This window comes from Diachasmimorpha longicaudata, chromosome 10 (genome assembly GCF_034640455.1).
Source record: "Diachasmimorpha longicaudata isolate KC_UGA_2023 chromosome 10, iyDiaLong2, whole genome shotgun sequence".
NCBI classification, from domain to species: domain Eukaryota; kingdom Metazoa; phylum Arthropoda; class Insecta; order Hymenoptera; family Braconidae; genus Diachasmimorpha; species Diachasmimorpha longicaudata.
In genome coordinates, this window is record NC_087234.1 from 4871731 (window position 1) to 4896430 (window position 24700).

The 24700-nt window shown below is 41.4% G+C and overlaps 2 protein-coding genes across 3 annotated transcripts in view; both read left to right on the forward strand.

The window, feature by feature from the left end:
* The window catches only part of LOC135166892 (uncharacterized), a 125040-nt gene extending 106062 nt beyond the window's left edge, over nucleotides 1-18978 (forward strand). For both annotated transcript variants that reach the window (XM_064129602.1, XM_064129601.1), the window contains one exon: nucleotides 17328-18978. The gene's annotated coding sequence lies outside the window, so the exon portion shown is untranslated. The remainder of the gene's footprint in view (nucleotides 1-17327) is intronic.
* A 1267-nt stretch (nucleotides 18979-20245) lies between these two features.
* On the forward strand, nucleotides 20246-22072 carry LOC135166891 (juvenile hormone acid O-methyltransferase-like). The gene is made up of 4 exons (XM_064129599.1): nucleotides 20246-20503; nucleotides 20609-20913; nucleotides 21474-21621; nucleotides 21694-22072. The coding sequence occupies exons 1-4, from the start codon at nucleotides 20317-20319 to the stop codon at nucleotides 21882-21884; spliced, it is 831 nt and encodes a 276-aa protein (XP_063985669.1). The 5' UTR covers nucleotides 20246-20316; the 3' UTR covers nucleotides 21885-22072.
* The last annotated feature ends 2628 nt before the right edge of the window (nucleotides 22073-24700 follow it).

The following is a 24700-nucleotide window of genomic DNA, read 5'->3' on the forward strand; positions in this document are numbered from 1 at the left end:
CGAGCAATTAGTAAATTTTAGATAAAATATTATTGTGTTCTCTCGCACAACCTCCTTTTGTCGAAAAAAAAAAATATTATTCCTTTCCCCTATCACTCCGAAGAATCTCCAGAGACCCCATTGATATGATGTCGGCCATCCTGCGATATAATGCACCACCGGTGATATGAAATTGTATTGGCACTTTCTAACCAGATAAAAAGGAAACGGTACAGTTGAGATATCGCGTTAAAGAGCACGAGACGACACGAGAAGTCTCTCTTCAGCACTCGTTCCACAACTCCCACGATTCAAATTCCCTCATTGTGTAGTTGGGAAAGTACACGTCGAACAAACAAACCCCCATTCTATCCCACCCCCCTATTCCACACTAGAAACCAACCAACGAAACTCGGCATTTCACATGGTCATAGTTTTGCACTATTGCGATCTCACTTTGCAAATGGTGAACGAACGCTCGATAGTTGGAGGTTTCTAGCGATGTAACGTGGGATCAGAAGAGGTGAGGGGCATCATGTAACCTCTCTCTCCGAGTGGTACCCAGTCACACAACCGATGAACGATGAATAATAAACGACATCGATTAACAACGAAACGGCGCCAAGTGCCCAATGCGAATAATAATTGGCGCGTTGTGTCGTTGTACAACGATAGCAGTGACAAGAGAAATGTTGGGGAAATTGAATGGATGTTTTCAGTACTCTGGTACATCATTAACTATACAATTAATAATGCGTTGAATTACTGACTGATGAATTTTTTTATTACGACGAACGGGAATTTCATTATTGAAAACAAACCCACACGCGCGGAGAGAAAAATTCTTCAAAAATCACGTGGATGCTCCGTAATCTGCTAGTCAAAACAATATTCCGTAAAAATTGCGGAATCGTTATGCACTTTTTCAGTGAACTTTCAGAAAAAAGTCCAGAATTTGCCGAAAAAATAAGGAACGTTCAGTTAACAAATGCGGAACTGTTCTACAATTTTTAAGAATTTTTCTCTCCAGACGCTGAGAGACATTTTTGTTAAACATTAGCTTATCTATATAAAAGTGCATTGACAGTCATCATTTTCATCCTGATTATTCGTCAAAATTAACATATTTTATCTCCCCAAACGGATGAACAATTTCCAAAGAATAAATTCTCGCTCGAAGGATTTATCTTCTGCTGATAATTTCTCAAGTTTAATTACAAATCTGAACCCCAAAATATTCAATTTCTCGAAGAAGGCTATCGTCCGAGATCCTGCAGGCACCCCCGCACATATTTTTCTACGAAAACTCTATCTGCAAAAAAACCTTGAGCCCCGCAGGCAGTGAAAATCCCCTCAAACCCCATGAAAATATTGAAGATACCTCAAGAACCTGGATTTTTACGGTTGAAAACTAACGCACGTTAATTAAAAGTGTTTTGATAACTTTTGAAAGGGGTAAAGGGTGAGAAGAGAGTTTGATGTACGGTTCTTTGATGGTCAAAGAGAGTACATAGAAAAGCCCAGGTACAGGGGACGTTTCCAATTTCCCCCGTTGGTTTCTACGGTGGATGGTTGAGAAGTTTGAGATGAGTGGAGTGATAAGCCCAGTGAGTGCAAGCGAGAGGAATGAATTTGAGACGCAGTGACTCGGTATGGCACAAAGTTGAGCTGATGTAGATAGGGTTGGAAATAGAGATGGTGCACGTGGACGAGGGAGAGAGAATGATGATAAAGTTGATAGCGAAGAGAGAGAAAATCAGGTTGGAAATGTATAGAGTGAACCAATCGCACACTGCGGCTGACAAGCGTGCAACAACTATACTGCATTCGAGTCTCCTGCACACCCTCATTCCACCCACTTTACCCCAACCCATTTCTATATCGCACCTGCTCATCTCTCTTTCGTTTGCCATCTCTCTCACTTTTAGTGTATAGTGCGGATGGCTTCCCTCTTTTCCCGGTGCTTCGTCGTTTCCCTCTTTGCCTTTCACCTCCTCTCGTTATGGAGCTGGCTCTAGCCTGGTTGGTCTACACCGTTCAATCTCCCTCGCACTCAGCCCTCTCGCGCACATACCAGGACCTCTCTCCTACCTCATCCACCCCCCAACCCCTTTCCCCCGATTTTGCATTTAAATTTGGTAAATTTGCCGGAGTTGGCAAATGAGCTGCGGCTATGGTGTGTCTAATACTGACTGGGCACGAGTAGACCACCACCAGAGCTTTTCCTGGACGGGGTTCTAATATTCAACGTTGGGGGGAGGGGGGGATTAGTGTTTAGGTACAGGTGGTGAGAGAAGTTACATTTCTTTTTCTCTGTTGAGGGAGAAATTGGAGAGATTCTATCACTGATTTTGGGATTTCGAAAATTCGGAAATCCATTCAAGAGATTTTTACATTGAAATTTTTTTTTAATTCATCAGTACGAAAAGTATCGTTTTACCCCCTCGTTTCATCGCACAGTATTCGAATAAACGAACGAACGTTCCTCGTTGGGTTCATCCTCCATCATTTAATATACCGTTAGGCTTTGTTGGGAGTATTTGGGTTGATTAACGTTCATATTTCGTATGAGCAGATGATGGATATGTCGGGATTTTTGTTACAATGATAATCAGATTCTGTGGTAATGTTTTTTTCCCAGAAAGCCTGGATAATAATATCAGTATGATACTGTTAAAAAAAGGGATTCACGCAATCACATTATGACGATGAAAATTTGAGAGATACCCTCGGGGTAAATAATTCGGATCACATCATACGCCCGCGTGAACGGTATGTGTGGAGTTTAATGAACTCAGCGATGAGTATGTTTCGGCTTCACGGGGATTAAAAATCCCGGAGATGTTCAATCTATCGAATTCTTCCACCGATAGAAAGGATCAGAAAAATTTTCAGAAAGTCATAAAATTCCATTTTCTCTTTTTCTCCTTAAATTGAACTCAAAGTTATTCAAATTTTTATATTTTACATCTCTATTTATCATCATGATTTTTTAACAATTAAATATGTACATATTACCATAATTTATTCATTCAACGTTTTCCCCCCTTCATTTCACTCTATAAATAAAATAAAATCGTCACTTAAGATTAACCTCCCGATTTTTGCAAGATCCAAAAAGGCAATATATCCATTGGCTCCCTTCACCCCTCTCCATTCCATTACCAAATGTGAAAATAAACGAATCCCGCAGAATCAACTGAAACAAATAAAACCCCATGAAGAGAGATAGCAAAATAAACTCATATTTTCCCTCTCCCTTCATTTATTTATTCTATCTTTTTTATTTTCACTCCATTTTTTTCGCTAAAAGTTCAAACAAACGCGTAACGCAATCCGACGTAACGGAACACTATGCAGCGGCGAGGGGGAGGGGTGAGGGGGCTGGGGGTGTGCAAGAGGACAGTAGCATTGCAAAGAGAGGGATGAGTTGGCCATGGTGAACCAGAGGGTGTCCTGTTCATTATGCAGCGACGCCACTGCAAACCCCGTAACGCCGTATACCAGAGTCTGCATCGTTGTAGAAGGCTTTCCACCCCACACTCCCCGTGCCGTCCGCCACCCCCCCTCGCCCTCCTCTTCCGCCTACCCCGTGGTGCTATGACGCAAAGTACAATCGGCCGACCTCCGGTTAATGAGTCCCGTTGAACAAAGGGAAAAACCGTCCATTAAATAATGCACGATGAGCCGGTCGCGAGAGAACGTTGGAGAGCAGAGACGCCTCGCTCGTATGGTGGGATGCACATTCGCGAAAATGGGCAATGCAGCCAACGTACCGTTGCCAAGGGGGTGAGGATAGTTCGGAGGTTTCGAAGACGGCTTCCGAGGGGCTTTAAGGGCTTTGTCAATGTCTGTTTGTGAGGTCTCGATGTTTTCCGATTTTTCCAATAGATTTTGTCCGTTACAAACTTTTAATTTCGGGATTTTCGTGAAAAAATGTCAAGATTCCGATACTTCTAATAATTCTGAATCATCCATATGCTCATACTTTATTTATTTATATTTATATTCACTCCTATATTGCAAATACGGATAAGAGATAACTCTACGCTAGAGATTTCATGTGTCTTGCATTGTCATCTGCAAAAGAATTAATAAAACGTATTCATAATTTTTTCAATAATATTTTAACAATTTTATAGTCTAGAGTCTTATGGAAACATTAATTATATTCCTGAGGCACAGGATATCTCCTGCGAAATAATCTACTAGCGCAAAGGTGACATCAAAATTTTTTTAAGAGGATTAAAATACCGCAGATCACTAATACCAAACCCCTCTCACCCCACGATCCTTTCAAAAACCTCTCATCGCCTGAAAAACACCAGTCACCAATTCTCCCCCCCCCCCTTTCTCTAATATTTATCCTTAACAATTTAAAAATCGACACATCGCACAGGAAACATCAAAGACCCCATCAGAATATCGACTATCATTTATTGAATAACCGTGCGAACACAGTCACCCGAGAAATATCTACACTCCCCGGTCTAACATATCCCCTCGAAATATCATCTAGATCTTCATCTAAATGCTCATCTAACTTCCCCTACCGTCGTCTAATCGCGAGGGTCTAAAATACCCCCTCTACCTTCGACTCCCCAATTTTCTATGAAAGGGTCTAGGGAAGGCGAATACGGAAGGTGGAAAATAGAATAGGGCGGGCGACCGGGGGTGAGGAACGACAGAAGGGGTTATAGGGTGGGAGAGGGGGGGGGATATAACGACGGTTGGAAAGGGGTGGGGATAAACCGCACACATTCTCGTGCGGAACGAGCAGGAGAGGCTACGGCTATCGGACAACTCGGTGGGGTCATACCAACCCTTAATAAATGCGCCATCAAAATCCTCCGGGGTTCTCGACTTAAAAACGAATTAAGGTGTTTAAAGAAGGAAAAATGAAAGAAAAAATTTGATAATGGGTCATTTGTTAATTATGGACTTGTGATGTGGAGTAATCCGGAAGCCTCGAAAATATGGAACGATAGAATTTATTAATTCAATATTGATTTGGTAGTGGGTTTATCAAATGGGCTCATTAAATACTGGAAAATAGAAAGTTAATGATTAATGAGAGTTAACCGTTGAGGAATATTTTTTCACATTTTAAATATTGTTTTTGGGGAATTGTATTGTTTGTTCGCAATCTGATAAAAATGAATTTTTACCCGTCACTGATTAATGAATCAATAAATCAACTCTGCGGTCGATCAATTGATCCGTCAATAGCTGAATTAATTTGCAAATTGAATGCGTTGTCTTTATTTTCGTCAGTTACTCAGGCATGTTCGGTTTATTCTTGTCTGTTGGTTTGAATAGATTATTTCTGGATGTTGAGAGAATGCACCTGAATCTGTTAACAAATAAAACAAGTGGTGAGCTTGAACGACCGAGGTATTCCATTCAGCTGGAATCTTCGGGTTGGTTACCCAACGATCTCATTCATAAATCTGCTTCGATACGCAATAGGTCTGAATGAATACTAATAACAATATTATCTTTATTATTATTCAGTTATTCGTGGTGTAATCTACTCATTTATTTCGCACCTTATTCGGTCTTCCCATTATTGCTAAGACGACGGATCAACCGGTGGAGGGAATCGATTTTTTGGAGATACTGAGACCCCAGGAACCGGTCATTCGTGAAATGGTAATTTGGATTCTTTACGGCCAGGGTTTGCTCATAGAATTATTTTATTTTATTTTACAGTTTCACAATAATAAATTTCATGGCAACAACTCAGGTTTCACCGAAAATTCAGTCGAATTCCGTAATTTAAAACTACAACATGAATAGGATTTTTTTTTTGTGATTTGCTAGTAATTTTCCATAGAAAATATTTCCACCCAATTCTCGATTTTCATTATCAAGATAGTTTGAAATTTCAAAATTAACGAACTGTCAATCATGGACTCGTGTAAACGTGTTTTAAAAAATTTTGGGAAATGAAATTTGATGAGGTGAATCATACAGATAGCAAAAAAAATTGAAATAACGAAAGAAATCCATCTTGCCAATATCCCGGGGAACAGATTGGCCGATCAAATGAATGCCATTGAAACATGTAGCGCCCATATCGGAGTCGATCAGCTGTTGACTGAAATCGAATGAGGATGTATTATTTTATTCATTTTTTCGTCGGCCTTTCCCCGCACAACAGCAAAAAAAAGTGATAGAATGCAAAAAGAAACGGAGAAAAAAAAAAGCCGGAGGAGAGGTATTTTCTGAAGGAGGGGCGGTGGGAAGTAGGGGGTGAATCCGAGTACTGGGAATTGCGCGCGCAGGGGGGATGATTAAGTGGAAAAAGGCGATGTACCGAGTTCTCTCGCTCAATAACGGACACGATGGCGCAAGCGCCTTCATTTTGTTTTTCCTATATATCTCGTTAAAGCACCTCGGGGGCTTTCGCTTTTTCCAAGATGGCCGGAACGCTTTACGTATGCGCGCAAGTTGCACCGGGGGAGAACTGTTGCGTCGGTAAATAGTCTCCGGGGGAGTGGGTAACGTCGATTGTCTGCATTATCGACGACAGCGGTAACTTTTCGGTGGAAATTGTCGACTGGGGGGCGCGACGTGACGATTCCTCACCCTTTTTTTGACGGCTCAAATAATTTTTTCTTAAAGAAATAGACAGATTAATTTTGAAATATCTTTTGGGGGATAAAAACTTAGGGGATGGGATTTTTCTTACCGTCTGTTCTCGATATTGTGGCTCTCTTTGATTGCGGTAGATTAAAAGTAATGGGTGATGGATCTAAAAACGTGGAGTACAAATAAACGATAATTAAATTTGATTGTCAGTGGTGGTTCTCCTGCCCCTCTCGGACCGACCATCACGACGCGTTTGCCAAACTCAACTGGCCCTTGTTCATACGCCGCGGAAAGGGAAAAGGGCAATGTCAACAAGAAAACAATGGGTAAAGCTGGGGATGGGATTTTTTTAATCGATCAGTGCGGTTTCCGTTATCTGGTAGAAATGATTCAATTTTTCTAGGGGGAGAGTATTCGCACTGGTTCAGTTATTTGGGAAAGGAGGAGGCAAACTTGGTTTTTTGGGGTGAATGGGGGTGTCCTTTATTATCGCGACTTGTCCTTTTCGATATCTGATTAGACGAGACATTTTTCAAAACGATTTTCCCTCTTTTTTTTTAAATTTATTTTTGCTGCTACGTTTGATGAGAAATAATTTGTTAGTGGAAAATATTAAAAAATAATGCTTTCGATTTCTGCTTCTGTCCTTCTCCCCTCAATTAAAACGAAAAAAATTAAGAATCGTTTTCCTGTCGAGGCGGAATAGAACCGGCGTCGTAATGGAGGATATTAGGAGCATTTGGAGGTCCAGGTGAACTCAGAGGGGTCGAATGAGCGGGCGGAGAGAGCGATTTAACCGAATACGAGTGGAGAAGGGGCGGGTGTGAGTTTTTATGCCTCATGACTCGCACGCTACCTCCACCCCCTCATCTCGTCTCGGTCGGGGCACGGAGATTAGGTTTAACGGCCTTAATTTTAAAAAATTGCCGCCAGCGGAAACGTTCCCTGTTTCGCTCGCCGTGAGGGAAAGAGTTACCTCCCAATACGTTGGTGAATGCGCTTGTGTCGAGAGGGGTGAGGCAGTCTGTGCGAATGTTTCACCCCTTGGGTGTGTTGCTGAGGAGGAAGACTGGAGAAGTGGAGGTAAAATGGTCGGTGGCTTACGCCATTTGCTCGAGCACGAATATCGTCGTGTACGGGGGGATTAAGGGAGGACTATTGGTGGAAATGTCGGAGATAGAAGGAGATCGGCTGGGTATTGCGATAAGACGTGATAAAGTAGCTTTTTATTTTTAGTTTTTCACGATAAAACTATTCTCATCAACATTTCAGACGGTTTTTTGTGAGGTTTTGTAGGAGTTTAATTATCTTGACTATATGTCAATCTTGGGGGAGAGTTGAATATTCTTTTACGCTTCGAAAGTGTCGGGAAAAAGTTTACTAACAAATTTTTTAAGTCACTTTTTTATTTCTTGAAGTAGAGCTCAACGTTTTTATTTTCAAGAAATTCCTTTGTGAAAAAAAATCGTTTTACAAGCTTCTAAAATATATATATATATATGTATATATATGTTATAACTTAGGAGACATTTATTTCATATCTTTTAGTTAACAAATATTGGCGAATTGGAGGAGTACAAATAAGTTTAGAATCAAACAATTATTTTTTTCTGTTTTTGAAATGGCCAAATGATTTCTGCCTCCACTCTTCTGATGATATGCACTAAAAAAATCAACAAAAAATTTCTAGCCAAATGGACACTCAAACTATCCAATCACCTCGATTTTTCCCACTTCGCCACCGAAAAATTTTCTTTCCATAGAAATCTATATTCGCTCTCTCCCCAAATTGCGTCTGCTTCCCATTTCCATGCTCTCTCCATGAAATGCAAGGCACTTTGAATTCAGATGCATCCAATGCCACCCGAAAAGTCGCCTAAAAAGCCCCCTCACGAGCTCCGCAGGACCAAAAAAACCGCCCGAGTGGATAGTTCCCAGGCAAAAAAAAACATGCAGAGAAGATGGGGATGAGTTCCAGTGCGTGTGTCTCGCAATAAAAATCCCACTGAGCCTCCGGATTTTTTTCCAACATTAAAATACTCCCACGAATTATCATACGAGAGGGTTGAGGAGGGATCGTGCGAAATTAAAGGGTTGAAATTTTTTTTCGGGGGGCATATCACTTCCGAAAGAACATCTAAAAAAAAAATATCTTTTCCATCCAGTTGCTGCGTCATACCACTCGACGGCTGCACTCGCTTTACCATTTCTACTTCAACTCATTTTCCGAGTGCATCGAAAATGTCTGACTGAAGTCTGACTTTTCTCCTTAATTTTAAAAAATCGGTGAAAAAAATATTAAATAATATTTTAAAAATCCAATTTTTTTTTTCTATCATTATTTTCATTTTTATTTGCATTTTTTCGCGAATTTTTTTTTCTCCCACAAAAATTTGTCCTTTAATAATCGCGGCCGTTGCGCCGCGTCGTTTTCGTTCTCTACGTCGGTGGAAAATTTTTCTTCATCAGCGTCTGCGCAGGCCACGCCCATTCACGGCAATGGCGGCCGCTCTCGGGAAATAACACTGAAAATAGGGGTTGACGATGAGGGGGAAGGGGGAGAGTGGGGGTGGCAGCCTTTCATCCAGCGGACGGACCTGCGTCTTTTTCTCCGCGTCGTTGCTGGGCGCTGTTTTTTTTCCTTTTCTTTTTCAACTCAACTTTCTACCCCTCTCATCTGCCCGTATAGCTATCCCCCTCCCCCCCAGCAGAATGAGCGAGCGTACATCCTCAGCCGAGAGTCGTCGCCCGTGCGAGACGTTTTATTTCCTCTATATAATTTTTTTTTTTACCTCATTTCGCAGCCCCCTTTTCGCGCACACCCTCATTCCCAGGGGTGTATTTTAAGAGGGTCTCTCGCTCCATGAGGCCCCCGGCGTCTCTCCTATAACGTAAACTCATCCATGCACTTGGGCTATGTATAATGCTCTGGGTAGTTCTGGAGTATATGGGGTTTTAGGTGTGCGTTATATGTTGGAAGTTGTACCGGAGGGCAAATGAATGGGCTCTGGGTATTGCTCAAGTACGTACTTTTCGCTCTTCTGTATTTTCATCCAACATACCAGGGTAAATTATTTTCACTAACGTTGGAAATTATTGTTTAATTATATGACGGCAGGTAATTGAAATTAAAATTTGAGATGCGTTGTTTGAAGTTGGAAATTGAATTTTATCAAGTGGACAAATGGTCAATGATGAAACTTTCCTCAGACAAACTGCAAATTATGGAAAATTATATTTGCAGGAGTTTGAATGTTTACTATGTGATTGAAAATACTGAAATTGACAGCATTAAGCTGTTATTTACTTTTACCGAGACAATGTTTCTCACGCGAAAAAATAAAATTAGGTATTTGTATATAATGAGTTTCTGAAAATATAAACTATCAAAGTGAGTAATTCTGAAAGTATATGGAGTGTGAATTATTTCCTTCAAATTAACAATGATTATTTAATTATTTAATTATGTACCAGGGGATAATTGAAATTAAAACTTTCAATGGGTTGCCTGGCGCTAGAGAATTAAATTTCATTAGTGGAGAAATGCTGATTGATGGAATACTCATTAGTTGCAGATCCAAATCATTTTAAAATCTTGGAAAATTTTTCGATGACTTTCTCTCGGTGGAAATCGAGGATGGAGGGGAGGGAGGGCTCGCGAGGGAAATATTTCTTGCATTTTTAGAGCTGAAAATATGACAGAACCCCAATTATCGTGCAATTTGATTTCAGGAATTTAATTTTAGAGATCGAAATCATCATTTGGTGTGAAAAAATACTCTTATATTGTGTTTACATAGAAATATTCCAGTGGGGAGCTGGTGACTGGGGGATACGCTCCTGTATTCCCATGTTTTTCGCACTTTCCTCGAAAAATAACAGAAAAAATCCACCCCGACATTGGGTACGCCGAGAGAGGGCCTCCTGGTGAGTGCGCACGATTCCCGGAGTTCTTTCTCTCTACTTTTTCATCATTTTTTTTTCTATCCACACTGTCCCGAGGGCCGTCCGACATGTTGGGTACCGGCGGCGCGGGGGAAAAATCGAAAGAGAAAAGTGGCGCGAGAGAACACCCGCTGGGGAGACACGGGGCAAAAAAAGTGAGGAAAAATAGGCGGTGGGGTGCAGCAGTGGGAGAAAAATAAAAGAGAGAGAGGGAGAGGGCGAGGAGTAAAAAAAAGCATGGAATAAAAAAAAATGCTGATCGGGGAGGGAAGGAAGACCGAACAACGCAAGTCAATCGTGCGTCTCTTAATAGAAAAGTGGGGTCGATTTATGGGTTATAGGTAAACTGCACATGGTCCCTCTTTTCATCCCTCCTACCCCATTTTTTACCCCCCATGTACGGCATATTCCATGCCTTTCGCGCTATCAAACCCCGTCCGATCACCTCCCCTGTGAATATCTCGCACCGTTGTGGTGGGTTTTTTTGATGTTTTGGGATTTATTTTAACACCCCCTCCGGTTTCTTTTTTACCACCTGAAGGTGAGAGATAAACGTGCGAGGCGATAGGTGAATCATTAACGGAAATATTTAGCTCTTTGATTGCGCGATTTTTCACGGATTAAGAGGGAGAAATATTCAGTAAAAATGAGGGGATGATTTAGGAATTTTGAAAAAAAATATCTCTGTCAGGCAAATTCCTCGCAAAATCTTTAAAAATTTTCTGGACAAATTTATCTTTTGAAGACTTTTTTGGATCGCAAAGAGGTTTCCAAAGGAAAACTCGCAATCTTCTTCCTCGAAATTTCGAATTATATTTCACAGACAAATATTTTTCTGCGTAGTACCACACACCCACCCCCACCCCCATGCGACTCTTCACTTTCCAGATAAAATCTCTCTTTCGATGTTTTCGTTCATCTGCATGGAAGAGACGGTGGAAGAGATTTTAATTCGCCATAAATATATTCAGGTAAAATCCTTAAATGTATATATATATGTGCATCGCGTATATAATGCCGAGAGAAACGACGAGAGTTGCACACGGCTATAAATATTCAATGTACGGCATAAACGGCCGCGCCCCGTTGCATGAATATTCGCATTCATATCTGTGCGCCGTAATTTCGAATCCTCACTGTGCCGAGGGACTTTTCGTTGGCTCCTCATTTGCCCTGAATAAAATATATAATATCTGCCTCTGCGACTCACTCCTCTCTGGTTGCATTAACCGATAGCCATTTGAAATACAAAAATGGGGGGAGGGAGTTAAATTGGGAGGGAATTCGCCACCTGGGTGAAACGATTCAACGAAAGTGGTGAATTATTAATTGGAGGGAGATTCGGGTAAATATTAAGGTTGATGAGGAAATTCTAATTAGGTGTTGTCAAGGATTTTTTCGGATATGAGTTCGTGAACGAAAATTGCGGAAGGCAATCTGCTTCTTAATGTGCCGTCATTTGCAGTCTCATTTTAGGAAATTAAAGTAGTGTAAATATTACTTGAATTTTTTCCATTAAAATATGAAATAAATTCTGAACGTAAATTAATTTCGATTTTATTAATAATTGGTAGAATGAATGTACGTTATTGCTCGAAGTAGTTCATAATTTTTCGGAAATGGAGGATAAATGTTTATACCACGTACAGATGATGTGATTTTCAGTAGAAAATTGACGAAATGGTCAGACGCCCAATTTTCGAAGAAATATAAAATGTTTTCAGGGCATAATTTTTTCCTAGTAAAAATAACTATGAAATGACTGCATTTTGGCTAGAGAAATACATATTTCTAATTTGTTTTTGCGAATTAATATTTTTCCCGAGGTTGATCCCCAAAATTAGAGAGATAATGGACTTTCAAGTACAACGAAACCGGAAATATTTCGAAATTAAATATTTTAAGCGTTCAACATATTCAAAACATGCATAAATCACGACCTTCCACCACCAGCGATGACGTCTGAGATTTAGAAGCCGCAAAATATACAAAGGCACGAAGCAATTTTCCTCCACAAAGCTTGTACCAAGCGCAACCTCTATTGTTCACCTCTCTCACAGAAAATTCCCCTCCCCCAAACCTAGAAAAACGTCGACATCCCAGTGGTTGAGATGTATTCGCACATGACTGCATCAACGTTAATATCTCCAAGTTACGTCCGGCCGCCATTTAACCTCCAAACCTTTGTGCTTCTCGCATTTCCTTCTCCATTCGGAGAAAAAACGTTCGAGAAAAACCTAATGGAAAAGTCGACTGATCCTGAACTAAACTATTTATTGAAAATTTACTCCATAAGCCTCCGAAAATATCCCACTTCCCCCCTCTCCCCAGAACACTAAAATTTACAATTTTTATCAACAAAAAATAATTTTGAATTCCCAGTTCCCCTTAATTTCCCACAAATTCTGAGTTTCCGAATGAAAAATTCTTTGAAATTCACCCCCTAGGCCTCCCATACAGTGCCTCACCTCTAAAAATCCCTGTCCCCTCCCCCCTCATTTTTCGTGAACTGACAAAAAAGCTGATGAGGGGGGCAGGAGGGGGAGGGTCTGAAGCACATACCGACATCACGTAATTCTCGGTGAGCGTGACTTCTGTACTCCGCCGGAAAGGGTCGCTCGGCTGCACGGGACGTGCACCAGTGCCCATGATGAGGGCGAAAAGAGGCAACTCTATGCAAGAGAGCGAATATATCCCTCCTCCCCCCCACACACACCCCTATCACCCACTGCACCCCCTACGAAACTCTGCGGGGCGGGAGATATTTTTTGAAGAGAAAAGAGTATGAGGAAATGGCGTTGGGAAATAGGAGAGAACCGTTGCACAACCACCAGGAGTGAAATATCAAAGAGGGTGTGGAAGGGGGTAGGACGGTTATCAAAATTGCGCGTACCATTATAATTTTAAAGCCGGCTTTCCTCGCGGAGCCAACCCGGCAACACCGCTTGTGCAAGGACGAGGGAGCGACGGAGAAGAGGAAGAGAGTAGAGACGTCGTTTTTCGGGGTTTTATCTGTGTGTGAATGCTTGTGTATATGTGTATATATGTGTGTACCTGTGAGTGGGTGTGGGTGAAGCGACGCCAGACGAAAGAGAGGTAGGAAGAGATGGCTATGGTCAGCAATGGCCAGTGTGCAGAAACACATACAGCGCGTTTGGGGGGGGTGGGGGAGGCGGGGGCCTGGCAGGGTGGGTCATTTATTTCCCCCCTTTGCCCGGCATAATTTATCGCGAGGATTTTCACGAAAGCACGCAGCACCCAAACCCTGGACGTGAAACGAAGGAGAGATGAGGGGGAGGACGAAGAGAGTTTAACGTTTGGAGAAGAGGTGGACTGTGCGAGCTGAGTCTGGGCGGCTCTGAATGGGGTTGGGGGGAGGGGGAGGTGGAGAGGGGAGCTTAGATATCGCTTCCAATGTGAAATTCAAATTTTACGGAGGAGAGTAGAATTTTTTAAAGGGGTGTTCAGGGGGTTTAATGGAGGTTTGGAGGGGGAAAGGGAGGTGGGAGGTAGCGGTTGACTTTTTGGGAATTTTCTGGTTATTAACGATTGAATCGATGGGATCGATGAAAAAATTGAAGGAATATGAACAGTTGATTGTATTAAAACATTCTTAACAGGTCGATGATTATTCAGGGAATTTCCTCTCCTGATAGGGGAGCATCGATCCCAAGGAAGTGTGGGGCGATCGAGGGGATGAGAAGTTGTTTGGAAAAATGAGGGAATGTTATGATGTTGAGGGTACATGAGCGATACCAGGAATGGATATCGAAAGTGGCAAAATCCGATAAACCATATCCGTTGAGTGGGACAGAGTAATACATGTGCAATGGATATCGGTATAAGGGGAATGGCTTGGACCAGTGATGGGCGTCAAAGGCGATACCAAACCCCCGTAACCGCGTTTTACGATCATTGATTTTACCGTCTTTTTTACCCTTACGTGATGTGCGAGATTGGGTTAATGAGGGATGGGTAATCTTTGGTGGCGGGATTATATCACGTTGAGGTTGTTGGTGCGAAAAAAAAAATAATTTCTCCCCACCGGCTCTTAATCCAGAATTATCATACAATGACAATTAATTTTATAGTCAATGATCCTGAAATCATTGTTTAATTTTTTTTTTTTCAAGATACTGAACTCATAGATGTAATGCACCGCAATTGGATGATTGACGAAATGTTAATTCAATAATTTCCAATAAAGAGTTTTCAATATTCAATAAATATAATGTTTCCCATTATTCCACTTCAAACTGTGATAAAATTAATTTATAAAAAACTGCTGAGTCTACCAAGTCATGAAAATTACTCGAAGATTTTCAACCCCCTGAAAAATCGAAGATCATCCACCTGAAGCCCTCCATCTACCTTCTCAAAACATCAATCCCCCTAATATTTCGCATTAATTATTCACCTCCGCGAGCCATAAAGAGATAGTTCGTCTGGATACCGAACGACCCCAGCATATCGATCCCGGTAAAAGGCTCGAGAAGGTATAAGGGATGTTATTCCGAAATTGATCCCTGGCACAGAGGCAACTCTCCGGGGCTCCGCCATAGTTTGGCGTAAAAGTTGCGTACTGCGCACACGTCAGCCACCCCTGTCCCCTTCTTTCTCATTTCCACCCTCGCTGTTATCTCGCTTTTAACTCGCTCTTTCTTCACTACCGAGCATTTCCCTTTACCAATGCCAGTCACTATTCCCTGGCCAACACACCTCTCACTCTCTCTCCCTCATTTGCCCCCTTAGTCCACCCTCTGGGATAGCAAACGCCGACGCTCAACCCGCGGTGGCGAGGGGGAGGAGGGGGAGGGGACGCGGTGAGAGGGTGGCGGGACGAAGGGGGTGGTGGCCACCCTGTGCTGTACCTCAGAGGGGAAAAATGGATGGGTGCGGGGATGCCAGGGGGGAGGGTGATTGCTCTGCGGACGGAAAAGGGGGTGAAAAAGTATACGCGGGAGTTTGTCATTGGCGCGTTAGGTAGAACTGAGTGGGGGGAAATGTACAACACACACATACTTCCCCTTTTTGCCTCTTACCGCACCTCGCTAGCCCGGCTTCTCTCCAAAAATCACCCCAAGCCGCTCGCGTAGTTTCCTTCTCTCCTCGTGTCATTTCTCTTCGCTGGAAATTATACGAAAAGAGGGGTCGGTGAAGCGTGTCTCGTCGGGACCTTAAATACACCCCTTTTGCGGGTAAAGAAGCGACGGAGATGAGGGAAAGAAGGAGGAATGAGGGTGGGTAAATGCAATGGGGAAAGAAACTCATTTTTTCCTTCGGAATGAATTCTAATCGCGGGAATTTAACGGTTATATTTTATGCGGTGTATGACGATCCATTATTATGGAAAGGCCCAAAAATCCACTTTGTATGTGTCATTAACATCTCTGGTAATTTATTGTATTCTAGGACTAAATGCCCCAAATTTAATTTTTCGAGGGCAGAGGGGCTGTTTTCACGCAGAACTAATTTCAGATTTCCTAGATTTTTCTTTTGAGAAGCCCGTGTGCTTGATAATTATCCTAACTCCATCGCTTAATTTTATAAATATTCAGTAGTAAAGAGGGTAATGTCAATTAATAATAATACTCCTGTTATAATAAAGATTAATTTAGACTTTTCACGTAATTCTTATTATTTTTCTTTTCTGACAGGACTTCACCCGAAATTTTGTATATCAATTTGGTGGCTCCCCGAGTTCTCAAGTGAGACAAGAGGTCCTATATAAATTATGGAAGAACCAGTAAAAAGTACAGAACGCTCGGTAAAAATAATGTAACTGACAGGCTACTATTTGGGGAACGTTCGGTATTTTTTACTTGACCTTCCGTTATTTTTATTGAACCTCCTCTCTTTGTGGACAAAACACCAATTAATTTTGTACTGTAAAAATAGACTAATCATTATATTCAATTGACAAACCAATTTCTAAGTTATGAATGTATTCCCGAGGCATTGTAAGTGCTCCATTTCATTGAAATCCTCCCTCCAACTCCTGCCAAATACCTCTTTACACCTTACGGAAATATACATTTATATACATCAACGATCCTTTCATCGTAATTTCGATGTGGTACAGTAATTGTACAGCCTGTGTATTGAATACGGCCTCGGTATGGTGCGATTTGTAGTGCGATACCTCTATACACTACAGATTTTCCAATCGCCAAACTCCAACCCCCTCCGCCCCCCCACGCTTCACGTTCCCCCAGCCATTTCTGTTGTCCCACCCTCAGTCCACTACTCTTTCACGAAAATATGATTAAGTATACCCGTTGAAATTATCACAATATGCATTCAATGTTAGCACAACATATGAAACACTTTTACGTAAACAAAATTACAAATCGATCTCTCATCAATGAGATATTGCATTGATTCATAACTGCCCAATAGCAAATTGGGGGTTTTCGACGTCATTTTTTATAAATAGTTGCGGTATTTTTAATTTTCATTGGGCTTTACGATTATTGTTTACGGGGTAATTGTTGGTTTTGGCTCGTGTTTAGCCCATGCTAAAGTCATTATTGCCGCCATTATGTAGGTATTTTCATTAATTTTTCGTCTCTTTTGATAGGTTCGCGTTTTTGTGAATAGTGCAGTCATTAATGAGAAGTGGATTTGGGAAGAGAAATTGATAAGACGAGAAATAAAATCCGGGTTTCAGGTTGACGTGCGATTGACCTGCCGCACTCCCTCCAGCGAATGAGGAAAGGGAAAAAATGTCAATCGATCTATTTTACATAATACAGGGGTGGGAACGATCAACGGACGATCATAAATTCATAGAATAATTTTCATTCTAGGCTGGAGTTTACGCATTTGGTGGAAGGAGACATTGGACTATTTTGCGGTTGTCTGATGGGTTGTTATACCGTCGTGTGTGATGTCACAGTTGACGGCTTCCGCAGGCCGAGACATGGTTTTAATTATCAACTCGTCCTTCAAATTGTTGCTGAGGGAGTGAATAAGCACTTTGATTTTTGTTGTCTTCGGGTTTGATCTTGGATTATTTGGTTCATAATTTCCGACTCGTTCGAATCATCGCGGAATATTCTGATGATTTCAGAGGGAGATGTTGTGCACATCACCACATCTGAATGTCATGTTTGAATGTCACTTCAAATGGCCTTTCAGAATTGCGAATTAAATCAATGACAACGAAAGAAAAATTCTGTAATTAACGAAATCAATTTTTACCGGGAGCGATGAAATATTAACGTAACTCTCCTCTCAAAATTAAGGATTTCCTAACTTTCCCGGGTCTGAAGTGAGCCTTAATTATCCTGAAGGCTTCATTCCATAAAAATCAATGCGCTCCGCGAGTGATAATTAATTTACTGCATTCAACAAAATTAATTATTCCGAAGTTTACCCGCTCCGTGATTTCACGGCACCCCAGTCTCCCAATTAAAAATTCCTCGCAAGAAAAATAATGGAGAACAAAACATCTAAAATTTCAATCTAAAATCAAATTTTCCCCACTAATCATTCAAAAATCGAGCAAAACCAAGTAATTAACAATTTCGGCGGGAAAAATTGTGCACCCTCGCGGCTCATAGTCCCCCACACAACCCAATATATCACCCTGTCTCGGCATCTCCAAAAGAGCAAGAAAAACCCCAGCAAAAAATCCCCAAAAAAATCACCCCTCCCCAAATGACCAAAAAAGAAAAAACTCCTGCGCCTGTGCCCAACGGCCTTTCTTCCCCCTGTGCCCCCACCCACATTCCCCCCACTTCTTACGCACTTCCCCTTGCGCAACGCCTCCCACTCTCCATTTTTCCACTTTCTTTTCCCTTCTTCGCGCAATCCCCACCCCGCCACATTTTTTTCGAGTTAGAATCCTCGGAGTGGGGACTAAATAATCCCCCCACCCACCCTTCTCCGTTCACCCCACCTCGGGAGGGGGTGCCCAAGAGGATGAGGATAATTTTTAAAACGTCACTTGTGGAAAAATAAAAATTTCCGAGTGAAAAAAGTGATTGGTTATCGTCATTGATCGAACAGAGAAGGGAAAGTCCTGGGGAGGGAGCAGGAGAATCTCATTTTCCAAAAAAAAAAATATCAATAGAAAACGGCTAAAGGGTGTGAGGGGGTTGTTTCACAGCTGTGGAGAGCGGAAAATATTGGGAGGGAAGGGGAAAAATTCACCGGATCCTCAGAGACACCCGACATATTTACAGGGTGTTTCAGGAAAACACTCTAGAGGTCCCTCGGAGGTTCACTCCTCCTCTCCCCCTCCCCTCGCCCCTCATGCTTCCGGCGATATCGGGTTTATTAGCACGCTCACACCGTGTGACACCTGCGTCGAAGTGGATAAATAAGTTACGACAAAAATCAATTCCGACATTTTCTGGGGGGGAAAAAAAAACGAACGGGTGAAGCGAAATGAACGTTAACCGCAGACGTTATAGCCATTTTCGTTGGCTACCGGCTCTCGCATCTGCGTTACCTTCAACTTTTCTCATTTACATTGAGGGAGAAAGAGGGGAGGGGGCACCGGGTGGAAGTCTAGGAGGTTTTTTTTTTGCGGGGTGAGGGGCTCGGGGCGCGGAGTGTGAATGGGGTGGATATCAATTGTTTTCCGTGTTGGTGATGCATTGAGAAATTCTGGGTTTAATCGAGGAGTTTTTCTTCGATCGGGATTAATGATGGGAAAGAAATGAGAGTGGGGCGGACAATGGTTCAAGGGATTTTGTTGAAGAGGTGGATATTTCGGGGAATTACTCATCAAAAATTGCGATTAATGTCGCCACTGGGAGTTTATCGAAGATTTTATCAAATATATTAATTTCATATTTTTGCTAAACGGCTGAATATAAATTAATGTGACAGACCAATTGATGTAATTGTTTCATTGGAATCTGGAGTATTTAATAAATGAAACACCGAGTTGCATGAGAAAAATGGAACTATATATCGGTTCGAAGTAACTGAAACCAATTTTACTCCATTTTTAGTCCCACATCGACAATTAATCATTCTAAACAACTTCAATTCCCATTCAACATTAAACTCTTTGTTTTGAGGTCTGGAAAAAAGCCGTACGGAAGCATTCGTAATTCTGCATTCAGCCCCCACCGACACTTAACCGAAACAAATTGTATTTCGAAATCTCGTTAAAGTCGTGTTTCGACTCGAAACTGTAAATCTCATTGTGGCCGCCGTAACTTTGCCCAGTGAGGGCAGTATAAAACGTTGAGAAAAGTCTAGATGGGAGAGAGGAATTATTTGGTACTGAAATAAAGCCAAAGAGGGGTATGAGCCATTTTCGTAGAAACTATTTGACCATAACAATCTCTATTATGGACCTCGTTGCTATTTATATTTTTACCGATCCCATTTGTGATGATAAATTGCCTCATAAATCGCCTCATAATCAATCTCATGGTCAATCAAGATGAATCAACCAAATTAACCACTAGACGATTATACACTGAACGGGTTTTCTCGATGATCGCAATTTCTTCGGTGGTTCTGAATTACCGTTTTCTGCGCAAAAAACTCGTCTTGTTTGCTGAATTTTAATGGTCCCCACTACTATCGCCGCGGCGTAGATCTCTCTGGACCGATTGTCGATTCTACATTCTCTCTGGTGCCGAGAAGGGTAAGAGTGCGGCCTTGAATAGGTTGAAGTGGAGGATCACTTATTATTTGCCAATTACGGATCATCCAAGGAGACCTGGCGTATTATAAAAACGAACGGGAAGCGGTTGTTGTCACCAGTACACTATCTCGATAAGTCAGTGCTCTAAACGCAGGATTTCCTCATCAATCTATTAAGTTACCGATATGAACGATCCAGAGCTTTACGTTGCGTCAATGGACCTCCAAAATCACGACGCCCGCGAAGTAATCGAAGAATTTGTTGAAGAGTTCAAAGCAATGAACGGCAGGATCATTGACATTGGCTGTGGTCCCGGAATTGTCCTGAAAGATCTCCTACTCCCTAACGTGGGTGAGAATGTCGCTGTCGTAGGTAAGAAGAACCTACGGTAATTAATTATCATTAACAATTGTCATGCTCGTCCGTAGTCCCGGAACAACAGATTTTATTGATGAAGAAATTATTTTTGTTGCACAGGTGTTGATAAATCTGATGCCATGCTGGCGTATGCCAAGGAACATTATGCGGACGATAAGAGATTGTCTTTTATCAACTTAAATATTGAAACATCTGATCTCCCGAAAAACTTGGTGGGACAATTTAATTACGCAACGGCTTTCTACTGCCTCAATTGGTGTAGACAGATTGAAGTTGCAGTGAGAAACATTTACGAACTTCTTCAACCGGGTGGAAAATCGATTGTTTTAATGATTTCTCATCACATCGTCTTCGATTTCTACTTGGAGCAGCAAGCGGATCCGAAATTTTCTGGATACATGCAGGTAAAGGATCTAAAGTTCTTAAAAAAAAATCTAGAGTTATCGGTAAATTCCATTTTCTCATCCAATTTTTCGCTCGATCTTTACAGAAGTTTTACATAAATTCAGTAAAAATTTCCGTTATTTTCATAATTGATTAGTCTGTCACGTCTGGGTTTTGATAGATTTATGTGAAAAAGGTTTCCTTTCCAGATTTATATGCGACTCTCGTCTTTATCGGAGCACGCTCATAATTATATGCCATATCCAAAGTGCAAATAGAGTTCCCAGATGATATTTCCATTTTCTTGGATCTCGCTATAATTATCCGATATAATTGCATTAAGATTACAAAACACTGAGCAACGACTAGGTGTAAAAAAAATGTTAATGCTCATGGACAAATCCACTCTATACATTGTTATCCACGTCATGCAGAATAACGAATCTGCTACTTAATTATAAATTCCCAATTAATAACAGCCGTTTTAATTGCGAGCCATCAATAATGTATTCGTGAATAGCAAAACTTTTGGTTCTGTATATTTGCGTGAAATTTAGATTAAAATTTCGGAATTTGTCAGGACGCATTGAAATACTTTCCCCCTCACTACGGTTGTCCGAGTCCTGAGACGAAGCTGCGGAGACAATTAGAGAGGGCCAGGCTGAAGGTACTACACTGCACCAATCGGACTAAAATTTACGATCACAAAACTGTGGATTCAATGCTTGGTAAGTGATCTGACCCTGAGCCTTTGAAAAATTTAATTTTGAAGAATAAATTTGAGAGTTACTTCATTGCAGAGATGCTGATGGCTGTGAACCCATTCTTGCACCGAATGTCGGATGATGTCCAGAAAGAATACAGAAAGGACATGGAGACGAGGATCAGGAATAACATTCTGTTGTCCAACGATGAACTCACCACGAGTACTCAATATACGGTACTTGTGGCTGTATTTGAGAAACCAAAAGTCGAAATGAGGGACTACTAGACCGGTTTGTACAATTTTTTAGAATTTTTTTCAAAGACTAGGCAGAGGATCAGCAGAATAATTTCTGAAGAGAGAGGGATTTACCATACTGAAACTCATCTGGCGGAAAAAAGGACAGAAAAAACAGAAGAGCTTTTTAAAAAATTAACAAACACCAAAACAATAAATAAAGAGGAGGTAAATCAATAGCGAACGCATATATAATATTTAAACAAGCTTGCGAGTATTTTTGCATCAATCAATACAAAAGTTATGAAAAAATGTTGGACCTATCCAAAATAACAAAATAAAAATCACGATGACAATTCGAAAGCAAAAATGGTCTGAAAGGAACGTTCTTCAAAATTTTAAACAGTGAACTGAGCACATAATGAAAATTCATTATTATTCGTAATTATTTTTTGTCCATGGAAAAATGAGTGACGGGTAATGGGCAATTTTCCCGGGATACATAGACGAATCTCATTTACCGGCAACTACATATCCATCAAGTTTAATACAACATTTTAGTTGTTATTTTTGTGTTATTACGTTGTCCATCATTCTTCTTTGTTACGGCGCGGACTCCTTTCATCGTAAATGCCTCATTGCCATGCTAATTGATGTTGTAAATGGAATACCGGTTCGCATCGTAGTTCTCTACCTCGTAATATCGATTAGAAAATAATGTCCACCATATATTTTCCACTCACTAATATCAGCAAGCGGAAAACGTGTTACAAGATTTCTTTTACTCATTTCAAATGTTGAAAGGGGTGAGTACGCGCTTCTATGCGTTTTATAATTTCAAATTTTCCTACCACTATTAAATTTTTCTGTCTGCAAAATCCTGAAATGATTAGGATTAGCACAATATTGTTTATGAACGTCAGGAATTATTTACTCCAATCAATGAAAATTATTCCAGATACCTCATAGTGTTTCAGACTATTTTTACTGAATTTTCCTCCGCGAATTTCTCGAAGCAACAACACCCCTGTTATCCGCTGCTGATCCTCACACTCTTTCCAAAAAAATTCCCGATAACATAACCCGCTCCCCCCTCATCCCCTCTTCCCCCAAAAGCCTCCAATTTCCCGAAAATCACCAGTCAATACCCTCATTAATATTCGCAACTCCGTCTCCCATTTTCCACCAGCCGTCTCCCCATTCTCATCGCCAACAGCTTCAACTGCTTCAGTAAATACACCACCCACCGTAACCTCCCCCTCATTTTGTTGACCATTTGCCCCAGACGGTGGAATAGTTTTCCCTCAGGTTTCAACCCTTTTTACTCAACATTTCATCGTCCCTTCACCAAATGCCACTGCCTCCCTCTGGTCATCTAAACTTTAGCCATAATTAGTTATAAATTTCATTTGCGTTTTTTCACGTAACAATATTCCGTCGGCATCGTTGACAGCGTTGGAGAGACGAGAGCGAGAAAGAGTTTTCCACCGTCAAAGGGGTGAACAGAGGCCGCAGGGGGTGGTTTGAGGGAACGAGAGGATTGGGGGGAAAAGGGGGGTGAGATTTTTTAACGAATGGGGGATGAAGAGGAAGAGAGATCGCCCAGTGGTTTTCCGAAAAGGGGTTGCATGGGAAAACCTTGGTGGGAAAGAGAGAGCGAGAATTGAGTTTATACTGGTGGTGGATAAGGGGCGGAAGTAGGGAAAATGAGAGGGTAGCTTTTGCACTACAGTAGTGGTGAGGGGGAGGGGGGTTAACACACTGTGGTAAAACCATCGACCCCCTATCCCCCTCCCCCCCTCCTCATCTTCCCTCCCTCTTTCCATCCCTGACGCTCGGGGTGGGCTAACGAACGAATGGGGTATAAAGAGGAGTGAGGATGGAGGAAAATTCAGGCTCTCGAGTGCTGCAGGGCCCTACCTATTTTCAACGTTTGTATGTGGATAACTAAAGGTGTGTTGGTTTATTTTCAACTATCTGGATATGTGTGGAATGTACTTCTAACACTCCCCTCTCACATTTTACGGAGGGGCAAGAGGAAGGGGGATGAATCGAGGTGGATGAACGCGAATACAGGGGAGAGAAAGACACACGAACGAGAGAAATACGCATGAAAGGTGGTGGGGGCGGCGGCCATTTTGCATATAGTTGGGAAAAACACACGCCCAGAGATAGGGTGAATTCTCGACTGAGCGTTGGAATGGTAGGGGATGGAGGTGGGGTGAGGTAGTTATCGGGGATTTTTTGGGCGAGTAATTATCACCATTTTGTTGTCTTATTTGTTTGGTAATTTCTTGGAGAAATGGGGGTGGAGATTTTTTTGAACGGAGGGGGGTGATCTTGGCTGAGGGGGATGTGGGTTGATCGGGGATATTTTTTTGATTACTTTTTTTTCCGGGAATTATTATTTGCGAATTTAGGAAAACGGTGGTCATTGAAGTCTTCTTTTCTCGATAATTATTCACATATAATACCACAAGTGGTTCAAAATTATCGAATATTTCCCGATAGATTCGTTGCAAACAAATGAAGGAGTCAAGTTTTTCAGGCTAAAAAATCACGAGTGCGAAGCACGAGTGATTTTTCCTGAAAAACTTTACGACTTCATTTGTATGCAGGGAACCTAGAGGGAAATATTCTATAATTTTGAAGCTCGAGTGGTATTCAGGGGATTATTTTTCCTATCCAAATTTCGGCCAAGAGAATTGTGCCATGACATGAAAAGAGGTTTATTTGGTTAAGTGTCGTTTGTTTACCAAAATATTCAAAAAATTATCGCATGTAATACCACAAGAGCTCCGAAATTATCGGATATTTCCCGATAGGTTCGTTGCAAACAAATGAACGTGTCAAGTTTTCCAGTTTAA